This window comes from Equus asinus, chromosome 21 (assembly GCF_041296235.1).
Source record: "Equus asinus isolate D_3611 breed Donkey chromosome 21, EquAss-T2T_v2, whole genome shotgun sequence".
Lineage (NCBI taxonomy): Eukaryota > Metazoa > Chordata > Mammalia > Perissodactyla > Equidae > Equus > Equus asinus.
In genome coordinates, this window is record NC_091810.1 from 11,778,696 (window position 1) to 11,803,946 (window position 25,251).

At 52.5% G+C, this 25,251-nt stretch overlaps 1 protein-coding gene across 11 annotated transcripts in view; it reads right to left on the minus strand.

Moving 5' to 3' along the window:
* Positions 1–3,000: 3,000 nt before the first annotated feature.
* The window catches only part of MGLL (monoglyceride lipase), a 117,683-nt gene continuing 95,432 nt past the window's right edge, over positions 3,001–25,251 (minus strand). For 6 of the 11 annotated variants that reach the window (XM_014846102.3, XM_014846104.3, XM_014846105.3 and 3 more), the window contains 2 exons: positions 9,444–9,659; positions 3,001–6,000 (listed from right to left, as the gene is read on the minus strand). In XM_014846102.3, coding sequence (XP_014701588.1) covers positions 5,875–6,000; positions 9,444–9,659 — 342 coding nt within the window. In that variant the 3' untranslated portion in view covers positions 3,001–5,874. Of the gene's footprint in view, positions 6,001–9,443; positions 9,660–12,640; positions 12,945–25,251 lie in introns of those variants that run through there. The other 5 variants (XM_070493071.1, XM_044755201.2, XM_014846103.3 and 2 more) reach the window with 2 other exon arrangements.

Consider the following 25,251-nt stretch of genomic DNA (forward strand, 5'->3'; position numbering starts at 1 on the left):
GAGCCAGTCGTTACATGAAGTAAGTCTATAATGGAAAATACTTTTTCACCCATCCTATGCTATCCTCCCCACCTGCAAAAAAAAAAAAAAAAAGCCTTCACATCTGCTCTCTCCTCTACCTGAGGAGCTCCTGTGTGGCCTTCAGTGCCCTGTCTCACTGCAGCAGACTGAGTTGCCCAAGGGGGTGAGGCTGCCATCTGGCCACTGGCCTCACAGAGTTTGGAGAGCTCTCACCAGGGCTGGGAGTCCTGCTCTTAGTCCCTGGAGCAGACATCCTGAAGGCGGAACTTAAGCCAGGACGCTGCCCTCAGGTGACACTTGTCCCTCGCATTGGCACTCTGCCCCTGGTGCTTTGTCATCTGCCTGCCTTCTGTGGGAGGCAGCGGGTGTCCTGTGCCTGGGTCCCAGAGACCTGGGCTGGAGCTCAGCATGTCCTGCTGGCTTTGAGCAAATCACTGAGTCCCTCAGAGCCTCAGTTTACTTATCAGTCTAAATGGGAGGAACAATACCAACCCCCCCAAAGCTGGTGTGAAAATGAAATGGGGTGCCTATGAGGAAGCTGCCAGCGGGAGTAGGGACTCAACTAATGTGGATTTCAATTGCCTTTCCATTCTTTCCCTGGAAGGTGTAACTTGAGCAATTTTGGGCACACTTGGTAACTTTTCTTTATCTATGGAGTTTTGGAGATGCCCATGTGTTCTTTCTGTTCTCTTCTGATTCCTTGGCCCTCAAACGTAGTTGGTCACCAAACCTCGTTGATTTTGCCTCTTCATTAGCTGCTGGTTCAGTCTCCCCTTGTTGGGCAGGGTCTGCTTACCTCCAGCTCATTCTCACCTGCTTCTTGGCATCTCCCAGGCAGATCCTGAGCCTGGGTCGCCCCTCCTTGCAAGCTTTGGCGTGCACACTTGGCTCCTGGGTGCAGCCTGGTATCTGAGCCACCCTCTAATGCGGGCACCTGGCGCGTTTCCCAGCCTCCCTTGCATTTAGCTTGGCCCAGTGGCCAGGTTCTAGATGTGAGCTGGAACACTAGCTGTGCTCTTTGGTTTATTCCTTGAAAGGTGCACGCCCGCCCCTTTCCTTTCTTTCTTCCCCTCCTGTGGGCTGGAACCAGGATGACACAGTGGCAAGAGCTGGAGCAGCCACCTTGGACCGGGCCCTAAAGACTGCAGGGCAGTGGCAGGGAGGTGGGAGGAGAAAGGGCCGTGGCTGTCCCTCCCTGCTAGCCCCCTTTTGGGTTGGTGTCCTGTGTCTTCTACCTGATGCCACAGCCTGACAGGCAGCCCCTCCCACAAGGGCAGCTCTGCTCCCCTGACAGCTCTCCAGTCAGGGCTGTCAGCTCCCCCCTGTGGCTGGTCCTGGTGTGGCACCTACCATATGGGCTCCCTTTGTCACACTGTCCTTGGACGGATGCGCTGAGGGTGCCCTCGGTTTCCTCCAGCCGTCCTGAAAGTCCAAGTTCTGGAACCAACCTGAGCTCTCTTCACCCCCAAGTCTAACCTGGAGCCCCCTTGGCTGCAGGCCTGTGCACTCCACTCCTGCTCAAATGACCACTCTCCCGCAGGGCTGCGTCTGGAGAGCCTGTGGGCCCACTGCATGCCCCCATTGTCTCTCTTCCCACCCCACCACTGTTAGGCACTGGCGTGGCAAGTCTGTCTTCCTTCTAGGGGGCAGCCCCAAGGTCAGCATGGCACCTGGCACATTGTGGGCACTCAGTAGGGAGCTTCTGATGGTCTGTGAATGCTCGCAGGAGGCAGGAAAAGCCAGCGAAGGCAGGACGCTGCCCAGGTTTGACTCAGTTAGGCTCAGAGTAGACTTGGGAGAGGTACGCAGAACGTAGACCTGGGGGGAGTGGACTGGCCTTCAGGGCCCACGTGATCTGAGGGCAGGGCCAGGGCAAGGCCAGCTCCACTCCATGTATGTGGGGCCCAGTGCAGAATGGATATGTGGGGCCTTGTCCAAAAATGATTGAGAATTTCAAGACAGCAACAGCAGAGCACTAAACCAAATGGGGGCCCTCCTAACGCGGGCCCCTGGGTGACTGCATGGGTTACACGCCCATGAGGTTGACCCAGGGCCAAGCTCGGGGCCTGGCTCAGAGAAGGCGTTCATCCCCCCACCTCCCTCATTCTCCAACAGGTTCTCTCTGTCTCCCCTCCCTCCCTCCCTCAAAGGACAGATATTTACCAGGGACTCTCCCCAGAAACCAGACAGGGGTCTAATGCAAGGACACAGCCTCCTGCAGCTGAGTTCCAGTGGGAGGACAGACAGCTGCCTAGTGGTCAAGCAGAACACGGGTCGTGTCAGACGGCAATGAATGTGCTGGAGGAAGGGAAGGCAGCAAAGGGGCAGGGTGGGTGTGGTGACTGAGAAGGGGTGAAGGCAGGGGGCACGCACTTCCTCTGAGGGAGAGGGCAGCCACAGGCGGCTCTTGAGAGAAGGATTACAAGGGAAGAAAGGGGACATCCCAGGCTGCTGTCACCAGCCCGGCAGGAGGAGATGTGACAACCTGGGGCCAGAGGGAAATGGTCTGCGTGGCCGCTCTTGGGAGGCAGAGCCCTTAGGACCGCTGCTAGGTCAGGTGCGTTGTTCGGGGGGTGGAGGAGGTTGTCCAGAACTTTGGCCTGAGCAGCAGGAAAGCTGCGACCCCCTAAGCTGAGAGGGGTTGAGGCCAAGGCGTTGGCGACGCGTGGGTGCACTCAGAGCTTGTTTCAGCACGTGTCAGGCATCCATGTGGGACCATGGGGGAAGTGGGTAGCCATGGGATCTGGAGCTGGGGTGGCCAGGCTCCACTGGTACCCAGTGGTGGCTGAGTCTGTAAGAGGATGCGGGTGTGGAGTCTGCTCCCTGGGGTAGCAGTCCCCAGGAGAGAAAATCAAATCCACACACATTGGTTTGTGTCAGATGACTGGCTCAGCCCAGACTCTCAAAACTGCCTTGCAAAAGGGCCTGCTGTTCTCTCTGCAGGAAACGTGGTCGTCTCTGGCCAGACAGACAGCACCATTCAGAAAACATCTGGTTTATTAAGATTAGCTGTGGCATACATTGGTTCCTTTAATGGTTCTAAACTGATACATGTGTCCCCACTCACAGTATACATGTAAAGATGTGGCTGAGCTGCAGCGACAATAACAAACTGGTAAATTGCTCAGAAAATCATTGTGATCCTAATGGGTTTGTTAGCAATCGGCAAGAGAAAGAAAAGGCAGCGTGGGGCCTTGCCGCAGGATGCTGAGCAGCGCCAGCATCCTTTACTGCTCTTACCACGAGCCCCAGTGTCCCCCAGAACCTGAGGGGGACACTGGGGTCGCCGCTGGACAGGAGGGAGGCTGCCCACCCCTGCAAAGGAACGGAGCCTGGTGGGGTTGGGAGTCCCATTAGCTGCAGGTGGTATCTTTTCCTAGAAAGATTTTCAGGCATGAAACCCCTTCCTGTGTGGCCCGGCATGATCCGAGTCATGGGGGAAGGCACTGTGTCCGCATCAGTGCTGGGTCCTAGTGTCCCAATAGTGTGTGGGCCCCCAGGGGTTTGGATCAGCAGCATCTCCACGGGTCCTCCCCGGCCTTTGCCCTCTGCTCACTTCTCCAGGCCAGACCGTGTGTGACCCAGCTTCCCTTCCAAATCCAACTCTTCTGTGCTGAGGCGATGGCACTTGCTGGAAGCTCCGAATCTCAGCACGGAGCTGTCAACACTGAGGGTGAACTCAAGCCAACACTCGCACAGCCTCCCCAGGACAGGAAGGGCGCGAAGCCCTGGGGCGGCCGTGTGTGGGACTCCAGACACAGGTCAGGTCTGGCTCCTGCACCCGGTCCTGATTCAGCAGGTGGGCACGACATGGAGATGTCCCCTGTCCCCTCTCCCAGGAGACAGTCCTGGTTTCAAATAACTACTTTTTTCTCTTTAATATAGGTGATTCTTTAACCAGATGCGTAAATGCGGAATGTGTCCCTGTAAGACATTCATATAAACAATTTCATGCATCTGAAAGATTCCTGGTCAAACCACGCACCTGATATTTAATTTGGGAAATGGCATTGCTGTCACATGCTTCTGGGAGAGGCGCGGGGGCGGGAGGGTGGGACTTGGTGTGACCTGTGCTATCACAGCCCCAGGCTCCAGCTTCCAGATCTGGGCCTGCGGCTGGTGGTTTTGAGGAATTGGGGTGGGGTTTCTGCAGCCCCAGCTGAGGAGCAGAAACGCCCACACGGCTGCCCAGCTGAGCAGGCAGGGCTGGCCTTCTTTCTCAGTGCATATTTTACATTTCTCTCCTCCAAAGAGAAGCCAGAGAAACAAGATGGGGTGATGGGAGCCACTCTCCGTGGGGATCTGGGCCCTGTCGCCCTGAGGCGGACGCCTGGGCACTTCGCCCCTCCCGAGGGGCAGGAGCAGGAGAACACAAACCTCAGTGCTGCAAGAGTAACCTTTGGCCGGGCCCAGGCCACCCGCTGGCAGTGACCAGCTCTGGCTCCCCCATGGTGTGGTCAGGGTTCCCAGAGGGAGGGCAGAGGGGCTCCCCTTCCCGGGGACCCAGGACAAGCCCCAGGAGTGCCCACTGCCAGAGGAGGAGGGGTGGGAGCCCCAACTCCCAGCCCCGGGCCAGGGGGCTGGCAGGAGGAGCCGTCGCCTTGGCCTGGGCCCCTCACTGCACCTTCCATGGGGTTCTGGGCTCCCGGCGGCCCCCAGGGGCTCCACCCCTGCCACGGCCATATCTGCACTAAGGGGCCTCATGAGGCCACAGTGAGTCCACTTGAAGTGCAAGTACTCCCACGGTGGGTGGTGATCCCCATTTATTGCTGCCGCTAAGTGAGGGCCCAGGGTGGGCAGGGGTGGCACCGAGAGAGGCAGGTCCAGTGGCGGGGACCTTGCTGGGAAAGGGTGGCCCCTCTGGCTTTGGCTTCCAGGGGCTCACAGCTCTGGGCAGGGCCACCGCACTGGGACTCTCTTCTGCCACCAGAGGTAGCTGTGCTGCCAGCACCCAGGCTCCCAGGACGGCTGTGGCCCAGCGGGCGGGGCCCAGGGACAGGCCTGCTGCTGCCCCTGCTGACGCCTGCCCTGCCTCCCAGGGGCCCCTGCGCCTTCAGGCCCCCTTGTCCCACCCACCTACCTACCCACGCAGATAGTCTCTGTTTCAGAATATACATTATATATTAGACATTTCATCTTTAGTACAATTGTCCTCTCGCTGTGGCAGGTAGAATGAGTCAGGGGTGGAAAGGCAGCCCCTGACTACACACGGCACTCGGGGTGGCCTCAGGCTGCCCTGGAGGAGGGAGGGGAGGAAGGCTCTCCCGCCTAGTCCTCCTCTGGGCCAAGCCTCCTGCCGACAGGAACTGCCTTGGGTCAGGGTGGCTACTCATTTTGAGGACATATGGAATTTTCTGGGTCTCAGAGGGCACGGGAGTGTGCCTGGGGGAGCTGAGGCTGGCCACCCCATCCCACGGCCAGAGAAGAGCCACTGGGCGAGGCCCAGAGGAGAGGGGCGCTGGGGTGGGGGCCGGAGGGTGGGCAGGAGGGGAGTATCCCCCAGTTATTGCGGTCAGGCATCCCGGGACCACCAGGAGCTCCTGGGAACCTCCTGGGAGCCGGGAGAGGCGGGCAGAGGCTTCGCTGTGTTCTTGGGACACTCCGCACCTTCCCCCCTCTCTGGAAGACTGCCTGGGACCCTTTCCTGTGTTTGCAGACAGCATCTACCTCTTAAGGTAGACCTGGTGGCAGACAGCCTAACGCCACAAGAAATTTTTTTTTTTAAGTAAATTATGCTAGGGATTCCTCCAATTATGATTTTTTTCTTTTTTTTTGCAAGCCACATCTGAGAAGCCAGCTTCTGCCCTTCCTCTGCCCGCTTCTCTGACTGTGGATGGCCCGGGGCCAGGGCACTCAGGGCGGGGACCCCCTCTCTGTCGCCGCAGTCCTTTGAGAGACCCACATGTTGATTTCACGGAAGACGGAGTTGGTTACTTCAGGAAGCTCTTTGTGGAGAACGTGGTAGGCACCTTCGTAAATCTGCAACGAGGAGACAAGAAGTCAGGGCTTCAGGAAGTGACGGGTGAAGGGAGGGAGGCCATGGGCGGCAGAGGGGGCCCTCCAGACTCTCCCCATGCCCCAGGACTCCCATCTTCCTGGCGCCAACACCTGTTGATCAGATGATGGTTCAAATAAATTAAAGTGTGCCCCATGTCCTAGCGCTGCTTTTCTCACGTCCAGTGCACACCTAGCCTGGGTTCCTCTTCTCCCTGCAGCTGTGGAGGCCGGGCCTCCACCTCACTGGTGACTTCCATTTCCTGTCTCCGTCTCTTTGCCTTCCATCTGGACCTCAGCTTATCCCAGTCTGACTTTCACCCCCACCAACCCTGGCGACTGTCTTTGGCACAGGCTCCAACGACCTTCAAGTCACCGCAGCCAGGGGACACTTTTGTTCTTGTATGGTTTGGCTTCTCAGCATCACTCAAAAGTTGACCAGTCTTAACCTTCTAGAAACACTTTCCTCTTGTGCTTTCCGAGGCTTTCTACCCTCCTGGTCTTCTTTCTGCTCGCTAGCAGCAGCTTCTCAGTCCAGGCTGGACCTGGAGGCTGATTTCTGCAGGCAGGTGTGGCTTGAGCCTGTGGGCGTGGCCCTCTCCCCCGAGTTATCTTTGAAAACCAGGTGCTGGGGACTTGAAATTTTTGCCTCCAGCCAGACCTCTCTCTGGATGCCAGATGTGTATATCCAACTGTCTATTTGCCATTCCCAGTTGATTTCTATTGGGATCTCCAATTTCTATTTTTTTAAACTGTTGTAAAAAACCACATAAAATTTACCATCTTAACCATTTTTAAGTGTATAGTTCAGTAGTGTTAAGTAGATTCACATGGTTGTCCAACAAACCTCTAGAACTTTATCTCGTAGAACTGAAACTCCACGCCCATTAAATTCTCCCTTCTCCTCCTCCTGGTCCTTGGGAACCACCATTCTACTTTCTACCGCTATGATTTTTGACTGCTTTAGAGATTTCATATGAGTGAAATCATACACTATTTGCCTTTTTGTATCATTTAGCATAATGTCCTCCAGCTTCATCCGTGTTGTAGCAGGTGTCAGGATTTCCTTCCTTTTCAAGGCTGAGTAACATGGCCTTGTCCGTACAGACCACATTTTGTCTGTCCATTCACCTGTCGATGGGCACTTGGGCTGCTTCCACCTCTTGGCTACTGTGAATGATGCTGCCACGAATGCTGCTGTGCACGTGGGTGTTTGAGACCCTGCTTTCAATGATTTTCCCAAATTTCTTTCTTTTTTTTTTTAAGATTTAAAAAAATTTTTTTTCCCTTTTCTCCCAAAAGCCCCCCAGTACATAGTTGTATATTCTTCATTGTGGGTCCTTCTAGTTGTGGCATGTGGGACGCTGCCTCAGCGTGGTTTGATGAGCAGTGCCATGTCCGTGCCCAGGATTTGAACCAACGAAACACTGGGCCGCCTGTAGCGGAGCGGCCCACCCGGCCACGGGGCCAGCCCCCCAAGTTTCTACTGGGACTTTCTAATAGGTGTCTCAAAATGGAACTCCTGATGCTCCCCACATCTGCTTCTCCCCCACAGTCACCCATCTCAGAATAGGGTGTCACGGTCTCCTCGTTAGCACAAGCCCCAACCCCAGGGTCCATTGCAATCACTTCCATCTCACACTGTCCCCTGGGCCACCAGGCCTGCCCTGCCTCTGTTGCCCCCCCAGGCCAAGCCCGTCCTCTGGGTGACGGCACAGCCGCCCCCCGTCCCCACACGGCAGCTGGAGGATGCTGGAGAACCGAAATCAGCACAAGTCACTCTTGGGCTCAGATGCTCCCGTGGCTTCATCGCCGTAAGAGAGAAAAGTCGAGGCCTCTTCTGCTGCCAGGCCCTCCCCGCCTCCACGCACTCCCACGCAGTCTTCCGTTGCCTGCACACATGAGAACTATCCTGCCTCAGGCCTTCACATTTGCTCTTCCCTCTGTCTGGAATGTTCTTCCACCACTCTCGCACTGTCAGCTCTCAAGCTGGCCTGCCCCCATCTGAAGTAGGCGCCTCGCCCTTCCTCTGGCCCCTATCCCAACCCCCTGCTCACTGTCCTTCCGGCACTGACCCTGCCACCGTCACCCTGTTCAGCTGTGTGTGCCGCTCATCCCAGCAGGACGCAGGCTGTAGGCGAGGCCAGGACCGGGCCTGTCCTGTTCTCACGGCCCAGCACAAAGCAGGCACCCATTGAATACTGGGATTGAAGAACGAATGAATGGTGAGCAAATGAGTGAATGAGTGCCCTTTGTGGACTCCCTTCGTAGGGCCAACAAGCTTCCACACTGGTGAAGGGCATGACCTGTCTGATGCCTTCACCCAGACTGCAGAGTGTCCCCTTGTGTTCACAGACTCCAGCATTACTGAGATCCAGCTTTTCTTTTCCCTTTTTCTCCTTCTTTCTGTTCATCCACGAGTCCATATGTGGTAGCTGATGTGGGCCAGGGTCTGCAATTCCTAATGGTGCGAGGGAAGCACTTGACAGTTTGCAAAAAAATGGGAGTCTTTGTCAGTGCAGTGTGGAGGGAGCAGGACAGTGGGCTTGGGTCAGAGGATCTGAGCTCAGATCCCGACCTCACCACTCAGTAGATGAGACCTGCAGCGACTGCCTGGGTGAGAAGGGGCCCTGGGCCCAGAGCCTCCGCACGGCCATGGCACAGGCCAGGTGGCACAGCCCTGAGACAGGTGCGCTCAGGACTGTGCCCTGGGGCTGTGGTCTGCCCGACTGACCACGGAGAGCCACCTTCAGGGTCAGCTGTTGCTGGACGGGTTCGCAGCAGGTACCCGCTCCCCCTCGTCCTCTCCCCAGCTGGGGCTCTTTCCGGTTCAATCAGACAAACAGGAACTTCTTGACCCCAGAACAACATTTTCCACCTCAAAAGTCACTCTGAGTTAGTCCATTGCGGTCTGTTGTGTCTGACATGCCACGTGGCTAAGCCACAGGTCCTGTCCCCTCTGAGGGACCCGCTCTTACAGATTTCCTTACAGACAAGGCCCAGCAGTGCCTGTGCGCCCAGAGCCCCTGACAGCGGCGGCTGCTGGTGCAGGATGCCGACTGAGGGAGGCCGGGTGCCAGACATGCCCCTGGACCCTGAGCACGACAAAGCAGAAGACATTCTCCTGGAAAACGTTTTGCTCAATGCCCAGTTCTTTTCTTGACCATGACATCTTCTGAGCGTTCTCCCTTTCTTCCTTTCAAGCTCATTCATGCGAACAATCAGCTAATTACTTGTGTGCTCTCTCAGAATTAATAGATGCCTCATGTTCCCGGTACTTATCCCCAGCGGGGCCAGGCTGGCCCCTAACCCGAGACGCCCCGCTGGGGATGGCCTGCGGGGCTTTGCGCAGATGTGCCCAAAGGGACGCCACCTCCCTCCGGCCTGGGGAAGCGGGGCGGGGCGGGGGGGGGGGGGCAGCTGCTCACCTTAAGTGTCTTGTCCTGGCTCTTGGAGGACTCCATGAGCAAGTAGGCTCCTTTGCTGTCGCACAGGCGGTCAGCAGAGCCCTGGAGCAGCAGGAAGGGCAACGTCAGCTTGGGGAGGGCCCGCTCTACCCGCGAGACGGCATTGAGAAGCTGGATGCCGAAGCATACCTTCAGCCCTGCCCGGCAGATGAGGGGGTCTGCGTTATAAAGGTCGACCTGGAAGAAAAAAGAGAGAGGGCTCCATCAGTTCATGGGCGGGGGCTCCCCTCCAGAGGCCCAGATCTATCTCCCATTGGCTATTCCTTCTGTTCTGGCCTGAAAAGCTGACTCCGTTCATGGCAGCTGGGTCTGGGGAGTGGGGGCTGCGAGCCAGCAGCACAGTGGCCAGCCCTTCAGCAAAGCCGACCATGCTACTTTCTCTCCTTCCAGGCTCTGTTCTCGCACTCCACATTCACATGTGTGCTCTGGACAGGTTCAAGTGCCAACTCATGTTTTCTTAAATACAAGCTCATAGAGTTGTTGGCTCTGACCACTCCACTCAGGGGTGGCTCTGGAGACGTTTTGGTGTTAGTCCAAGTGTATTTTGTCTGCTCTATGTCTGTCGCCCCTGACTTAATGTCCACCTTGTTCACGTGGGTGAGGGGCACACACCCCCACAGGAACAATGGGGGCCACACTGGAATGTGGGGCCAGGATGAGGAGGTCCTGAAGGTGCTTCGGCCAGGGCACTGCCCCATGGGCTTCAGGGAGAGCAAAGCCCAGGGCAGGTCTGGGCCAGTGGGCTCCAGCTTCCGTGCCCTCTGGGCCGCAGAAGGCCGCCTGCCCATCTGACAGGGAGGCCTGCCCCCTGCCATCTGTCTCCTCCCTCCTCTGCCAACAGGCTGGCAGGGACCTAACTCTGACATACTCCCTGCTGTGGCTCAGAACCCGCCCCAGCCTTTTGCGGGGCTTTCTGGCACCGTCCTTGGTTTCCAGCTTCATTCCTCTTGCCTTTAAGGAGACAGTGAGTTGGCCTGCTTACCATGGCCCGAGATGGGGCATCTGCCCCACAGAATCGGGGTGAGAAGTTTCTACAACTCTCTCAGGCCCATATGGGTGGGTGTGAGGCCCTGATGCATCTTCACTCACTTCCCTCATCCTTGCCAGTGAGCTCTCGGCTGTTTGGAGAAGTGCCACGTGGTGTCGGGATTGGGTAAGGTGTCAGGAGGGGCCCCGGGGACAAGGAGCGCAGAGACAGCTGCCATATGAGGCTGCCAGAGTGTCCGCTGTGTGCTGACTCTGATTCTCCAAGGGTGGGGGCTACATCTCCCCTTCTCCTGCCACCCCTCCAGGCCTCGTCCAGAATTCTGGATGCATGCTGAGAGGGGACAGGCTGTCCTTGGTCACCCCTGCCAGCCCCGATTCCTCCCATGCTGGGGACCACGCACAACAAACCAGACCATTTGTGAGAAGCCACACGAGACGGATTAAGCACTTCCTGCAGCTGAGCTGGCGTGAATCCTGCAGGGCCAGGCCATCTGTTTGGGGGGCTGAGAGGACAAGGCGCTGGCAGGGGCAGTGCATGGCTGCAGCAGGGGCTCACTCAGGGTCCACCAGGAGCCCTGTTTGGGAAGAGAGCTGTGGGGCCCCCGAGAGCCCTGAGCCTGGAGTCAGAGGAGAGCTGACGCTAACAAGAGCAATGGCGACTGCAGCACCCCTGAATGGCACAGACCTTGTGCCAGCATGGTGCCACGGCGTGACGTGCAGGATCTCAGTTAGTAAAGGAAATAAGAATAGCTAATATTTCTGAGCTCTTCCAACACGCTTGGCACTGTGTTCAACATGTTTAGCCTTCGTAAGCACCCGGCATGAGGAATGGCTCTCACCATCCCCGTTTTACAGGAAGAAACCTGGCTGTGATTAGTTAGCCAGCTCCTGTTCTCCCCTATAGAACCCTGGGTGTCTCCTTTGGAATACAATCACCTGAAGAAAGACTACATCTCCCAGCCTCCCTTGCATCTAGATGTGGTCACATGACTGAGCTCTGACCAACAGGAAGTAAACAGCAGTGCCCTGTGTACCTTCTTGTCGAGGGTTTGTCCTGCCCTCACCCCTTTCCCTATTCCCATTGGCCAGAACACAGGTGCAGCAGGGAGAGTTGACGCCACCAGGAGGGGGCTGCACCCCAGAACCAGAGAGCAACAAGATGGGTGTTGTTGATGCTAATACATCACCATACAGAGAAATAAGGTTCTCTCCTGTTGAAACCACCGTTGTCTGGGGTCTCCATCTCAGACAGACCCTGGCTCCAGCAGCCCCGTTTGATGCTCCTTGCAGGGGACGTGCCTGGACGAGTGCACGGGGCCAGAGCCCATCAGACCACCTCCTGCCTGAAGCGGCCTCCACTTTGCCCTGCTGACCCATGTGTCCTGCACGTGAGGCCCCTGGGGGAGTCTGCTCCCGGGTTTAATTGCTCTGATGGCCCACGTGGCTTCCTGCTCTTGGCTTCCTTTTCCATGTCTTGATCACGTAGGCCCTGTTTACACAATGGCCTATTTTGGGCCTGGGGAAGGAGCTGCCAGATATGTCGGGGAAAGGGCAGGCCCCTGGTGCAAGCCACCACCAGGGCAGGGGGTGAGCAGCAGAGGGAAATGGACCAGGAGGGAAGAGGAGGGCCATACCATGTGGGGAAACTGAGGCTCAGAGGGTGCAAACCGTCCTCTCAAGAAACCCTTTTGGCCCAATCATGGTGGCCTCTGTTTTTTGAGAGCTTAAGATCTAAGTCCACCAGAAGTCCTCCTTGAAGGGAGGACATGTCCTGTCGCCCCAGGAAGGACCCAGACAGGGCTCTCCCTGTTAGACCAGGCCCAAGCCCAGAGCACTGGGCAGCAGGACGAGCCCATTCAAAACCAAAGACCACTCAGTCAGTCCCAAAAGATGACTTACTATATGACTCCATTTCTACAACATTCTTGAAATGACAGACTTAGAGAAATGGAGACTAGGTTAGTGGTTGTCAGGGCTAAGGAGACGTGAGGGCGGGAGGAAAGTGGGGGTGGCTATAACAGGGCAACAGGAGGGGTCTTTGTGTGATGGGATAGACTATATCTGTCCTAGCGTTTTGCAAGATGTCACCCACCATTGGGAGGAACAGGATAAAGGGTACATGGGACCCCTCTGGATTACTTCCCATGACAGCATGTGAGTCACAGTTTTCTCCGAATACAAAGTTTAATTAAAAACACATAACAAAGGGAGAAGAGCCAAGATGGTGCCGTGAGTAGTCCTCTTTGTCTCTCGCCCTTCGAGTCTACAATTATTTGGACACTTATCGCTTGACAAAGGATATCCAGACAGCATCTCAGGACGTCTGAGACACCCACGCGACTATACATTGGAAGGCGGATGGACTTTCCTCCGGGAGGATGTGGAAATAGGTGAAAACTCTCCGACCCCGACGGGCAGCCTAGTACCCGCAAGCGGCTGTCTTCCAACGGACGCCCCCAGAGGATCCACACACATCTAGGGCAGGAGCGAGAACACAACAGAGGAGCGACGGTGGAAACAGGTGACCAGAACCCTACCTAAACCCCCTGCAATTACTCCTAAACGCAGAGGGAAACTTTGGAGTTGCACACCTGAGCCCGCGGGGAGAGTCTCTCCCCGCCATTGGCGGGGAGACCCAGCCTGGTGCTCGGGGCACCCGGAGGGTCCCAGAGAGAATCATGGAGGGCACGGAGGTCTCCCAGCTGCCGTTGCCCGCCCCGTGGGACTAGGGATTGCCGGAGATCTCGGAGAGGACCGGGGCTGGGGGAACTTTCAAAGGCCGGTTCTGCGACCCGGAGGGGAAGCGCCAGAGCTCTGCCCGGGCAGCAGACAAAACTCTCTGTGTGCCGTTAGCAGAGGGGCCACGCTGAGCATTCACGGCTCTGGGAGAGGCCCGGAGAGAATCCCAGAGGGCGAGGCGACCCCCAGCTGCCGTTGCCCACCCCGTGAGGCTAGGGATTGCCGGAGATCTCGGAGAGGACTGGGGCTGGAGAGAGTTCCAGAGACCCAGCTTAGTAGCCTAGGGGGAAACCCTACAGGCTCACAGCAGCCTTAGGGAAAGCCTCTGCACAGCACCAGTAGAAGGCACCCAGCCGCCAGCCACAAGGCTGGAAGACCCCAGGGCAAAAGCAGCATAGCTAGGTGTACTAACCACAGACTGTAGAAGATGCCAATAGCTCTCCTGTGACCCATAGAGGACAAGTGAGATTTGGTGGGTGCCAACAGCAACGGAGCGACAAATATAAGTGATCCCACCCCTGGCCGCTGGAAAAGCCCATAACACCGTTGCAGACCCCAAGGAGAGAGCACATCTAGGTGGGCTGCAACAGTAGGCACCTGCAGCCTGAAGCCCCCCTGTGACGGCCCCCATGGCAGAGGAGGGAATCCAAAGGGCCACTGTGGCTACGAAGAGGGGCCCAGGCCCAGTTAGCAACTACGGACAGGGTTCCTGGTTGGTGAAGTATAAACAGCTGCTCCCCCCACCGCAGCAGCTGAAACAAGTGAAAGGAGCAACTAAACTCTATCTCCATGCGGAGGCACAAATCAACAACATCAAGCAATATGAAAAAAATACATTAAATCTCCAGAACAGAAAGAAAGTAACAAATACACAGAAAACAATCCCAAAGAAAATGAGATATATAACCTAAATGACGATGACTTCAAAACAGCCATCATTAAGATTCTCAATGAGTTAAGAGAGAATTCTGACCGACAACTCAACGAGTTCAGGAGCTATGTCACAAAAGAGTTTGATACGATAAAGAAGAACCAAACAGAAATATTGGAAATGAAGAACACAATAGAGGAGATTAAGAAAAATCTAGATGCTCTGAACAGTAGGGCCGATAATATGGAGGAAAGAATTAGCAATTTGGAAGATGGCAATATAGAATTGTTGCAGGCAGAGGAGGAGAGAGAAGCAAGACTTAAAAGAAATGAAGAAACTCTCCGAGAATTATCAGACACAATTAGGAGATGCAACGTAAGGATTATAGGTATACCAGAGGGAGAAGAGAAGGAGAAAGGGGCAGAAAACCTATTCAAAGAAATAATGGCTGAGAACTTCCCAAATCTGGTGAGGGAGATGGATCTTCAGGTGACAGAAGCCAATAGATCTCCAAACTTTATCAATGCAAGAAGACCAACTCCACGGCATATAGTAGTGAAGCTAGCAAAAGTCAACGACAAGGAGAAAATATTAAGGACAGCCAGGCAAAAGAAACTAACCTACAAAGGAACCCCCATCAGGCTATCAGCAGATTTCTCAGCAGAAACTTTACAGGCTAGAAGAGAGTGGAATGATATATTCAAAAATCTGAAGGACAAAAATCTACAGCCGAGAATTCTCTACCCAGCGAAAATATCCTTCAAATACGATGGAGAAATAAAAACTTTCCCAGATAAACAAAAATTAAGGGAGTTCATTGCCACAAAACCTCCTCTTCAGGAAATCCTCAGGAAAACCCTCAATCCTGAAAAATCCAAAAAAGGAAAGGGGCTACAAAACCAAGAGCAGAGGAGATAAGTAGAAGGACAACAACAGAGAGTAGCAGCTCTACATCAGAACAGATTAAACCATGGGACAAGAAACAAAGGAAACTGAAGAAAACCGGAAAACAAGACACAAAATGGTAGTGGTAGGCCCCCACGTCTCAATAATCACTCTAAATGTAAATGGATTGAACTCCCCAATCAAAAGACACAGAGTGGCAGGATGGATCAAAGAACAAGATCCAACAATATGTTGCCTCCAGGAAACACACCTCAGCCCCAAAGACAAACACAGACTCAGAGTGAAGGGATGGAGAACAATACTCCAAGCTAATAACGAACAAAAGAAAGCAGGTGTCGCTATACTAATATCAGACAAGGTAGATTTCAAAGCAAAACAGATAAAGAAAGATAAAGAGGGACAGTATATAATGATAAAAGGGACTCTCCACCAAGAAGACATAACACTTATAAATATATACGCACCCAACACAGGAGCACCAAAATTTGTAAAGCAACTCTTAATAGAACTAAAAGAAGACATCAACAACAATACAATAATAGTAGGGGACCTCAACACACCATTAACACCAATGGACAGAACATCCAGACAGAAAATCAACAAGGAAATAATAGAATTAAATGAAAAATTAGACCAGATGGACTTAATAGATATATAGAGAACACTTCATCCAAAAACAGCAGGTTACACATTCTTCTCAAGTGCACATGGAACATTCTCAAGGATTGACCATATTTTGGGAACCAAAGCAAACATCAATAAATACAAGAGAGTTGAAATAATATCAAGCATCTTTTCTGATCATAACGCTATAAAAATAGAAATCAACTACAAGAAAAAAGCAGAGAAAGGTGCAAAAATGTGGAGACTAAACAACACGCTTCTCAACAAACAATGGATCATTGAAGAAATTAAAGAAGAAATCAAATATTATCTGGAGACAAATGAAAATGAGAACATGACATACCAAATCATTTGGGATGCAGCAAAAGCAGTCCTAAGAGGGAAATTCATCGCAATACAGGCTCACCTCACTAAACAAGAAAAAGCTCACGTAAGCAACCTCAAATGACACCTAACAGAACTAGAAAAAGAAGAACAAACAAAGCCCAGAGTCAGTAGAAGGAGGGAAATAATAAAAATAAGAGCAGAAATAAACGATATTGAAACAAAAAAGACAATAGAAAGGATCAATGAAACAAAGAGTTGGTTCTTCGAAAGAATTAACAAAATTGACAAACCCCTAGCCAGACTCACCAAGAAAAGAAGAGAGAAATCGCAAATTAATAAAATCAGGAATGACAGAGGAGAAATCACAACAGATACCAATGAAATACAAGAGATCATAAGAGAATACTATGAAAAACTATATGCCAACAAATTGAACAACCTGGAAGAAATGGACAAATTCCTAGACTCCTACAATCTCCCCAAACTGAATCAGGAAGAAATGGAGAATCTGAATAGACCAATCACAAGTAAGGAAATAGAAACGGTAATCAAAAACCTCCCCAAAAACAAGAGTCCAGGACCAGACGGCTTCTCTGGAGAATTCTACCAAACATTCAAAGAAGACTTAATACCTATTCTCCTCAAACTGTTCCAGAAAATTGAGGAAGATGGAGCACTCCCTAACACATTCTATGAAGCCAACATCACTCTGATCCCCAAACCTGACAAGGACAACACAAAGAAGGAGAACTACAGGCCGATATCACTGATGAACATAGATGCAAAAATCCTCAACAAAATTTTGGCAAACCGATTACAGCAATACATCAAAAAGATTATACACCATGATCAAGTGGGATTTATACCAGGGACACAGGGATGGTTCAACATCCGCAAGTCAATCAACGTGATACACTACATCAACAAAATGAAAAACAAAAACCACATGATCATCTCAATAGATGCAGAGAAAGCATTAGACAAGATCCAACACCCATTTATGATAAAAACCCTCAGTAAAATGGGTATAGAAGGAAAGTACCTCAACATAATAAAGGCCATATATGATAGACCCACAGCCAACATCATACTCAATGGACAAAAGCTGAAAGCCATCCCTCTGAGGACAGGAACAAGACAAGGGTGCCCACTTTCACCACTCCTATTCAACATAGTACTGGAGGTGCTGGCCAGAGCAATTCGGCAGGAAAAAGAAATAAAAGGAATCCAAATAGGTAACGAAGAAGTAAAACTCTCGTTGTTTGCAGACGACATGATCTTATACATAGAAAACCCCAAAGAATCCACAGAAAAACTATTAGAAATAATCAACAACTACAGCAAAGTAGCAGGGTATAAAATTAACGTGCATAAATCAGTAGCATTTCTATACACTAACAATAAACTAACAGAAAAAGAACTCAAGAACTCTATCCCATTCACAATCGCAACGAAAAGAATAAAATACCTTGGGATAAACTTAACCAAGGAAGTGAAGGATCTATACAATGAAAACTACAAGACTTTCTTGAAAGAAATAGGCGATGACATAAAGAGATGGAAAAACATTCCTTGCACATGGATTGGAAGAATAAACATAGTTAAAATGTCCATACTACCTAAAGCAATATACAGATTCAATGCTATCCCAATCAGAATCCCAAGAACATTCTTCACAGAAATTGAACAAACAATCCTAAAATTCATATGGGGGAACAAAAGACCGCGAATTGCTAAAGCAATCCTGAGCAAGAAAAACAAAGCCGGCGGAATCACAATCCCCGATTTCAAAACATACTACAAAGCTACAGTGATCAAAACAGCATGGTACTGGTACAAAAACAGGTCCACAGATCAATGGAACAGAATTGAAAGCCCAGAGATAAAACCACACATCTATGGACAGCTAATCTTCGACAAAGGAGCAGAGGGCCTACAATGGAGAAAAGAAAGTCTTTTCAACAAATGGTGCTGGGAAAACTGGACAGCCACATGCAAAAGATTGAAAATTGACCATTCTTTTTCACCACACACCAAAATAAACTCAAAATGGATCAAAGACCTAAAGATTAGGCCTGAGACAATAAGTCTTTTGGAAGAGAATATAGGCAGTACACTCTTTGACATCAGTTTCAAAAGAATCTTTTCGGACACTGTAACTCCTCAGTTGAGGGAAACAATAGAAAGAATAAACAAATGGGACTTCATCAGACTAAAGAGCTTCTTCAAGGCAAGGGAAAACAGAATTGAAACAAAAAAACAGCTCACTAATTGGGAAAAAATATTTACAAGCCACTTATCCGACAAAGGGTTAATCTCCATAATATACAAAGAACTCACACTGCTTAACAACAAAAAAACAAACAACCCGATCAAAAAATGGGCAGAGGACATGAACAGACATTTCTCAAAAGAAGATATGAATATGGCCAATAGACACATGAAAAGATGTTCATCATCGCTAATCATCAGGGAAATGCACATCAAAACTACACTAAGATATCACCTTACACCCGTTAGATTGGCAAAAACATCCAAAACCAAGAGTGACAAATGTTGGAGAGGTTGTGGAGAAAGAGGAACCCTCATACACTGTTGGTGGGAATGCAAACTGGTACAGCCACTATGGAAAACAGTATGGAGATTTCTCAAAAAGTTAAAAATAGAAATACCCTATGACCCAGCCATCCCATTACTGGGTATCTATCCTAAGAACCTGATGTCAGATATCTCAAGAGTCCGTTGCACCCCTATGTTCATCGAAGCATTATTTACAATAGCCAAGACGTGGAACCAGCCGACATGCCGAGAAACTGATGATTGGATAAAGAAGATGTGGTATATATACACAATGGAATACTACTCAGCCATAAAAAAAGACGAAATTGGCCCATTCACAACAACGTGGATGGACCTCGAGGGCATTATGTTAAGCGAAATAAGTCAGTCAGAGAAAGACGAACTCTATATGACTCCACTCATAGGTGGAAATTAGTATATTGAGAAGGAGATCTGATCGGTGGTTACCAGGGAAAAGGGGGGGGTGGGGGGAGGGTACGGAGGGGGAAGTGGTGTACCCACAACATGACTAACAAAAATGTACAACTGAAATCTCACAAGCTTGTAATCTATCATAACACTAATAAAAAAAAAAAACAAAAAACACATAACAAAGACCCAGTCTTTGGCACTCTCTCTCACACATCCCTCCCCCCATTTTTTGGACCACAACTCTTCCTGCCCGCTGAGAACAGTGTCTGCTGGGGACATCAGCTGGAGGCTGCGGACCTGAGTCCAAGTGGCTGCACCTTTGCTCCAGATTACTGACCTCTGGGGGTGCCTCCACTGGCTGAGACTCGAAGTCTTTTTCTTGGGGGGTTGACTGAACGATGTGGGGAAGACTGGGGGTGTGAGGACCACGCAGCCCTGACGTTTCCCAGCTGTGTGATCCAGGCGAGGCTCTTCTCTCCTAGGCTCAGTCTGCTCATCTGTGGGATGGGGTGATGGTGGGGATGCCTCTGAGGACATGGGGAGATTCAGTGATGATGCAGCCGCAGTGGTGTCGAGCAGTGTGGGCTGCATCTGATCAGACCCCAGGAGGCAGGGGAGGAGAGCCACTCCGCTGGAGGCCTTTCTGCCCAGACAGGCCAAGCCACGTGACCTTGGGGGAGCCCCACTCCTTCCTGGGCCTCAGTTTCCCCATTGAGGGGACCTCGAAAGTTCCTCTTGGGTGTGAAGTTTCACAAGCTGCTGGCCTCCTGAGGGGTGTTAGTGGTCCTCTCTACCTTCCCTGTTTTCTGAGGCTCCGAGAGCTTCAGCAAGGGTGACCTTGACAGCCAGGAACATGCCACCTGGGGCTTCTGACTTCTGAACTCTGTCTCCCTTGGGGAGAAACTCTGCCCTGAAGCACGATAAACAAAGCTGCAATCCACAGCCGGGAGCTTGCTTAACCTTTTGGTTGAGCAAAATCTGGGCCCCACCCCTACTGTCAAACCTCTTGACCTGTTTTTAAAAAATCTGTTCCATGATGGATTGCAAAATTACATTTTTAATTAGAACAATATTAAAAACAAATAACACAGCAAGCCCTTCACTCTGTTCCAGGTGCTGTGTTGAGCACTCGCACTTGCTCACAAAGTCTTCGCAGGAACCCTAAGCAGGGATTATTATTGTCATCGCCATCTGACACATGAGGAGATGGAGGCCCAGAGAGGCTACATGACTCACCCAAGGTTACGCAGCAGGTAAGGGGCAGAGCCAAGATGAGAACCTGGGCAGTCAGGCTCCACCAGCAGCACTGTCACCCACCTGCTGTGCTATGCCACCTGCCCAGAGAAGAGAAAGCAAAGCTGGGTCCTCCGGACTCACAGGACAGCCAAGGTGGGGAGGTGGCGCTCCTCAGAAGAGAACGGTGGGGGGACCCTGGTGAGGACCATAAACCCCTGGGCCTGACAGAGAGTGAAGTGACTTGGTGGGTTCTAGAGGGTGCCACCCTTCACAAACTGCCAGAGGGGATGGGGTGCCCTCTGGGCACAGACAGACATGTGTCCTCCCCACATGACACTGCTTCCCACTTCACAGAGAAGTACAGCCCAGCAGGTCTAATCTCCTGCAGTTCCCCTCAGGGGCCTACAGATATGTCTACAGCTGGGTTTCTTTACCCTCCTTCCCTACAGCCCCCTCCCTTTTCCTGTGGAAGCTTCATACTTCCACCTGTGCTTTAGAGCTTATCCTGGAATTCCCACCTCCTTCCCCTATTGTTTAGATCTCTCTTAATCCATCCATTTTCACAAGGAAATCAGATAGCCTTCTGTGGCATATTGGAGAGAGGGTGCACAGCAACTCAACCCAAGCAATCTCTGTGAAATCTAGAAACCTGTGGGAACCCTAAAATGAACTGGCAGGTTTTTGCAGAGATAATGTCTTCATTTTCCCCTTGCCTTGAATGGCAGGAGACGCAATTTGTTATAGAAAGAGTTGCATGAAAGAAACTCCTCTCCTGAGCGCAGTGACTTCCCTTGCCCACCTCGAGCAGCTTGTCCAGCCCACCGCTCTCGGGCTAATCCTCATTCAGGCCTCCTTCCAGCTTCAGCCCAGACTTCACCCCTTTGGGGAGGCCTTCTGGGCCCTCGTGGGCCCTCGTGGCTGGCAGCCCTTCCGCAGCGCTGCGCTCGCTCGAGCACCCTGCTCCTTGCCCGGGGTTTGTGCATCTGCCCCCTTGGGCGGGGCTCGGCCTGGCCTGCTGGGCTCAGGGGTGAAGGAGCCGGCCTTTCTCCAAGCCGCCCGGCGGCAGCGGGCCAAGGGGCTGCCTCGCTGGAAGGACGCCCAGGAGCCGCAGCGGGAAGACCCCGTATCCCTGCACGACAGAGGTGAGCACTGACAGAGCAAGCGCCCCGAAGCCAGCTCCTGGGAGCCACTTGGCGCTGCTTTCCCTGAGACTCGCGGGGCTGTGCGCTCCTGCACGCCAGGCTTCTGGAACATTCTAAATGCAGATAGGAATTTACCACTGAAACCGGTCTGAAGACGGATGTACTGAACAGGGTGTGTTTGCGCCCAGCACACGCTCCCTCTCTCCACACTGCCCTCCTCTAGGGCCGGACCAGCTTGCCCTCAGCTGTCTACAGCATGGCCCCTGCAGGCTGCACCCAGCTTCCCCTGGTCCCCCTGCCCCTGAGAACCCTCCACACTCTCACGGCCGAGCGCCAAGTCCAAACTCCTCCCGTGGCCGGAGAGGGCACGAGTCACGGGGCTCTGGCCAGCCCTCTGCCCTCCCTGCCCTGTGCACCTCTGGGCCCTTGCACAGTCGTCCCCTCAGCCTTGGCTGCCTATAGATAGAGTTCTCTTCCCTCTGACACTCAGTTCAGCTGCCCCTTCCTCCAGGAAGCCCCCGACCCTCCCTGGGACATGTGCGTGCCCATCCCAGCTCCACTCCTTTCTCCATGTGCTCGTCTTCCGCACCTGAGACTGAGGGCTGCCCCTGACGGTTCCTGTTTCCAGACTGCCCCTTTCCCATGCCCTTCCTGTCTGCCGGGAAATCCTTGTCCCCTCTTCCAGGCCCCATTCAAGTGTTTCCTTCATTACCGGGTGCCCAGACACCATTGGTACTGGCACTTCTCTCCCCTGGGCCCCTGTATCTTCACCAGCACTTCTTTAAAAACAGCCGTGATAACAACAGCTCTCATCTACCTGGTGTCCATGCTGTGCCAGGCCACTGTGTGGATCCCTCAAGGGACCTGAAGATCAGCGACACTGAGTGTGGTTTCCAAGGTCACCCTGCGGCACAGAGACAGAGCCGCAGGGCTGGGTCCAGACTCAGGCCTTTCCGCGGGGAAGCTCAGGCTCACCCCATCAAGCCCTCTGCCGGCTGCTCTGTCCTCTGTGACAGAGCCACCAATGTGCCCTCCCCCGAACACTGGGACCCATCCAGAGTCCCCATCCCCCGCCGAGGGCCTGGCCTGAAGCGGGAGCTGCACCAAAGTTAGTTAACTTGGCGTGCCGCCTGCGGGAGGGCAGAGTTTGGGCGCTGCCAGACTGAGCAGGAGGGCTCCCCAGCCCACTGGACCAACAGAGCCCTTCTGCCCAGGGGGCCTGAGAGCCTGAGGGGCTGCCGGAGCAGGCGCCCAGCGCGGTGCTGAAATTGCTGGGCCATGAGGACACCACAGCTCCATTTGGAAGGAAAGAGGATTAATCAGGATTAGCCTACGTGTATGAATTGCCACTTAACCAAGGATATGTCAAGTACCAAATATTTTTTCCCAAAAATTCCTTTTTGCGATTAAAGCTTGAATTCCTGGACAACCTGGTATCTGCTCTTTTGAATGATGAGCTGGGCCGGCAGGCCATGGCCCTGGGCATGTGCGAGCAGGCAGCTTGCACCCACCACAGGGCAACGGGGCCTCCTTCCGGAGGGCCGAGGGTCTTCACAGCCAGAAGTGCTGCAAAAAGTCAACCTCACTTGCTCCTTTGGAGTGGAGGTCCCTGAAGTGTGGCCTTGGGCCCCGACAGAGGTCCTGAGTGGCCCCCCGGGGAAGGGAAAGAGCGGCCACCATGTTCTCCACGCGATGACACTGGCCACGGCCACCTCTTCACAGGTCCAGGGACTGAACAAACCGTAAGAGAAACACGAAGGAATTCCCAGGATCCTGCAGGACCACTTTCACAACGGCCAGCCCCAAAGCAGCAAGACCATGTAGTGTCAAGTCTTAAAATCAAAAGTCGGTGGCAACTAAGGAATCAGAATCTGGGCCAGAGAGAATGACAACAGGGAGCTGATGTTACTTTCCAAAGTGTGATAATGTAGAGGATTATGCGTTAATGTCCTTATTCTGGATCTATCCTCTTGGGCAACACACGCTGAAGCAATCAGGAGTTAGAATCGTGGTGTCTGCAACTTACTTTCAAAAAGTTCAGCCAAGGGGCTGGCCCCGTGGCCGAGTGGTTAAGTTCGCGCGCTCCACTTCAGCAGCCCAGGGTTTCACCAGTTCGGATCCTGGGCGCGGACCCAGCACTGCTCATCAGCATGCTGAGGTGGCATCCCACATGCCACAACTAGAAGGACCCACAACTAAAATATACAACTATGTACCGGGGGGCTTTGGGGAGGAGAAAAAAAAAGGAAGATTGACAACAGATGTTAGCTCTGGGCCAATCTTAAAAAAAAAAAAAAAAGTTCAGTCAAAACAACGTATCCACTTCATGACAATGGATTCAGCAATGATTTCTTGAATATGACACCAAAAGCACAGATGACAAATGAAAAAAATAGATGAACCGGATTACATCAAAATGAAAACTTTTTGTGCATCAAAGAACTAGCATGGCAACCCACAGAATGGGAGAAAATGTTTGCAAATCATATATCTGATAAGGGTTTAATATCCCGAATATATGAAGAGCTCCTACAACTCAATTACAAAAAACCAAACCACCTGACTAACAAATGGACAAAGTACTTGAAGAGACAGTTCTCCAAAGAAGATACACAAATGGCTAGTAAGCATGTGAAAAGATGCTCACCATCACTAATTAGGGAAATGCAAATCCAAACAATCTGGCAATCCCACTTCTGGGTATACACCCAAAAGGATCGAAAGCAGGGTCCTTCAGAGCTGTCTGCAGCCCTGCGTTCACAGCAGCACTAGTCACGACAGCCAAGAGAAGGACGAACCCCAGCATCCAGTGACAGACGAACGGATGAGCAAAGTGTGGGCTGTACACACAATGGACTGTGATTCAGCCTTGAAAAGGAAGGAGAGTCCGACTCCTGCTACGACATGGATGAACCTTGAGGACACTGTACGCAGTGAGATAAGCCAGTCACAAAAGGACAAATACTGTATGCTGCCACTCACGTGAGGTCCCTAGAGCAGGAATCTGAATGCCTAGAGACAGAAAGTGGAATGGGGGTGCCTGGGACTGGGGAAGGGGGTGGGGAGTTGGTGTTTCACGGGGACAGAGCTGCAGTTTGGGAAGATGGAAGTTCTGTGGATGGTGATGGCTGCGCACAGTGTGAATGTACTTACTGCCGCTGAGTGGGGCACTTCAAAATTACTAAGATGGCAAATCTTATGTTCTGTATATCTTACCACAATCAATTTTAAAAGGTTTACTATATATCTCCATATTGATAATTTCATATTTAAGCATAGAGAAAGAGTATGGCAGAGTATTTCCAGTTGGTGAATCTTGGGGAGGTGGATGTGGGTGTGCATTGTACTATCATGTCAACTTTTCCGTAGACTTGAAAACTTCCGTAACTAAAACTGGAGAGAAAGCCTGGTAACTGCCTTTGACCTCTCCTTTCCCCACAATCTCGGTTTTCACGTTCTTTATTTTGGTTCCTTTTGCCAGCAGGAGCCAATCGTGCCTTAGGCAGGCTCGGGGCAGAGTCCCCTGTTTGGGCTGGTATCTGGCTCAGCCACTTATCCCAAACCTCGGCAAGTCCAATCCTCGAGGTTCGGGCCCCAGCTCCCGGGCTGCTGCCGGGTGACCGGTGGTGTCCTCGAGAGAGCTCTGCCCGGGCCGTGCTCCTGTGTGAGCCGGGCCGAGCGAGCAACTTCTTTCTGTGCCAACCCCTCAAAGGCGCTGGAAGAGCTGGCCTGGGGGCAAGGGGCGCCTCATTTTGTCTTAGGGCTGGCTGGCAGCTGAGCCTACCCCCAACAGTCTCCACAGAGTCACTGGCTTTTCTGCTGCCATTACAGCCGCCGACTCCAGGGACCTGCCTCTCGAGTGCTCAGGGCTGCTTCCCCCAGAGTCGGGGGCTGGGGGAGGGCTGGGAGCAGGAAACATCCGGGGGGCAGGTGGAGCAACAGACCC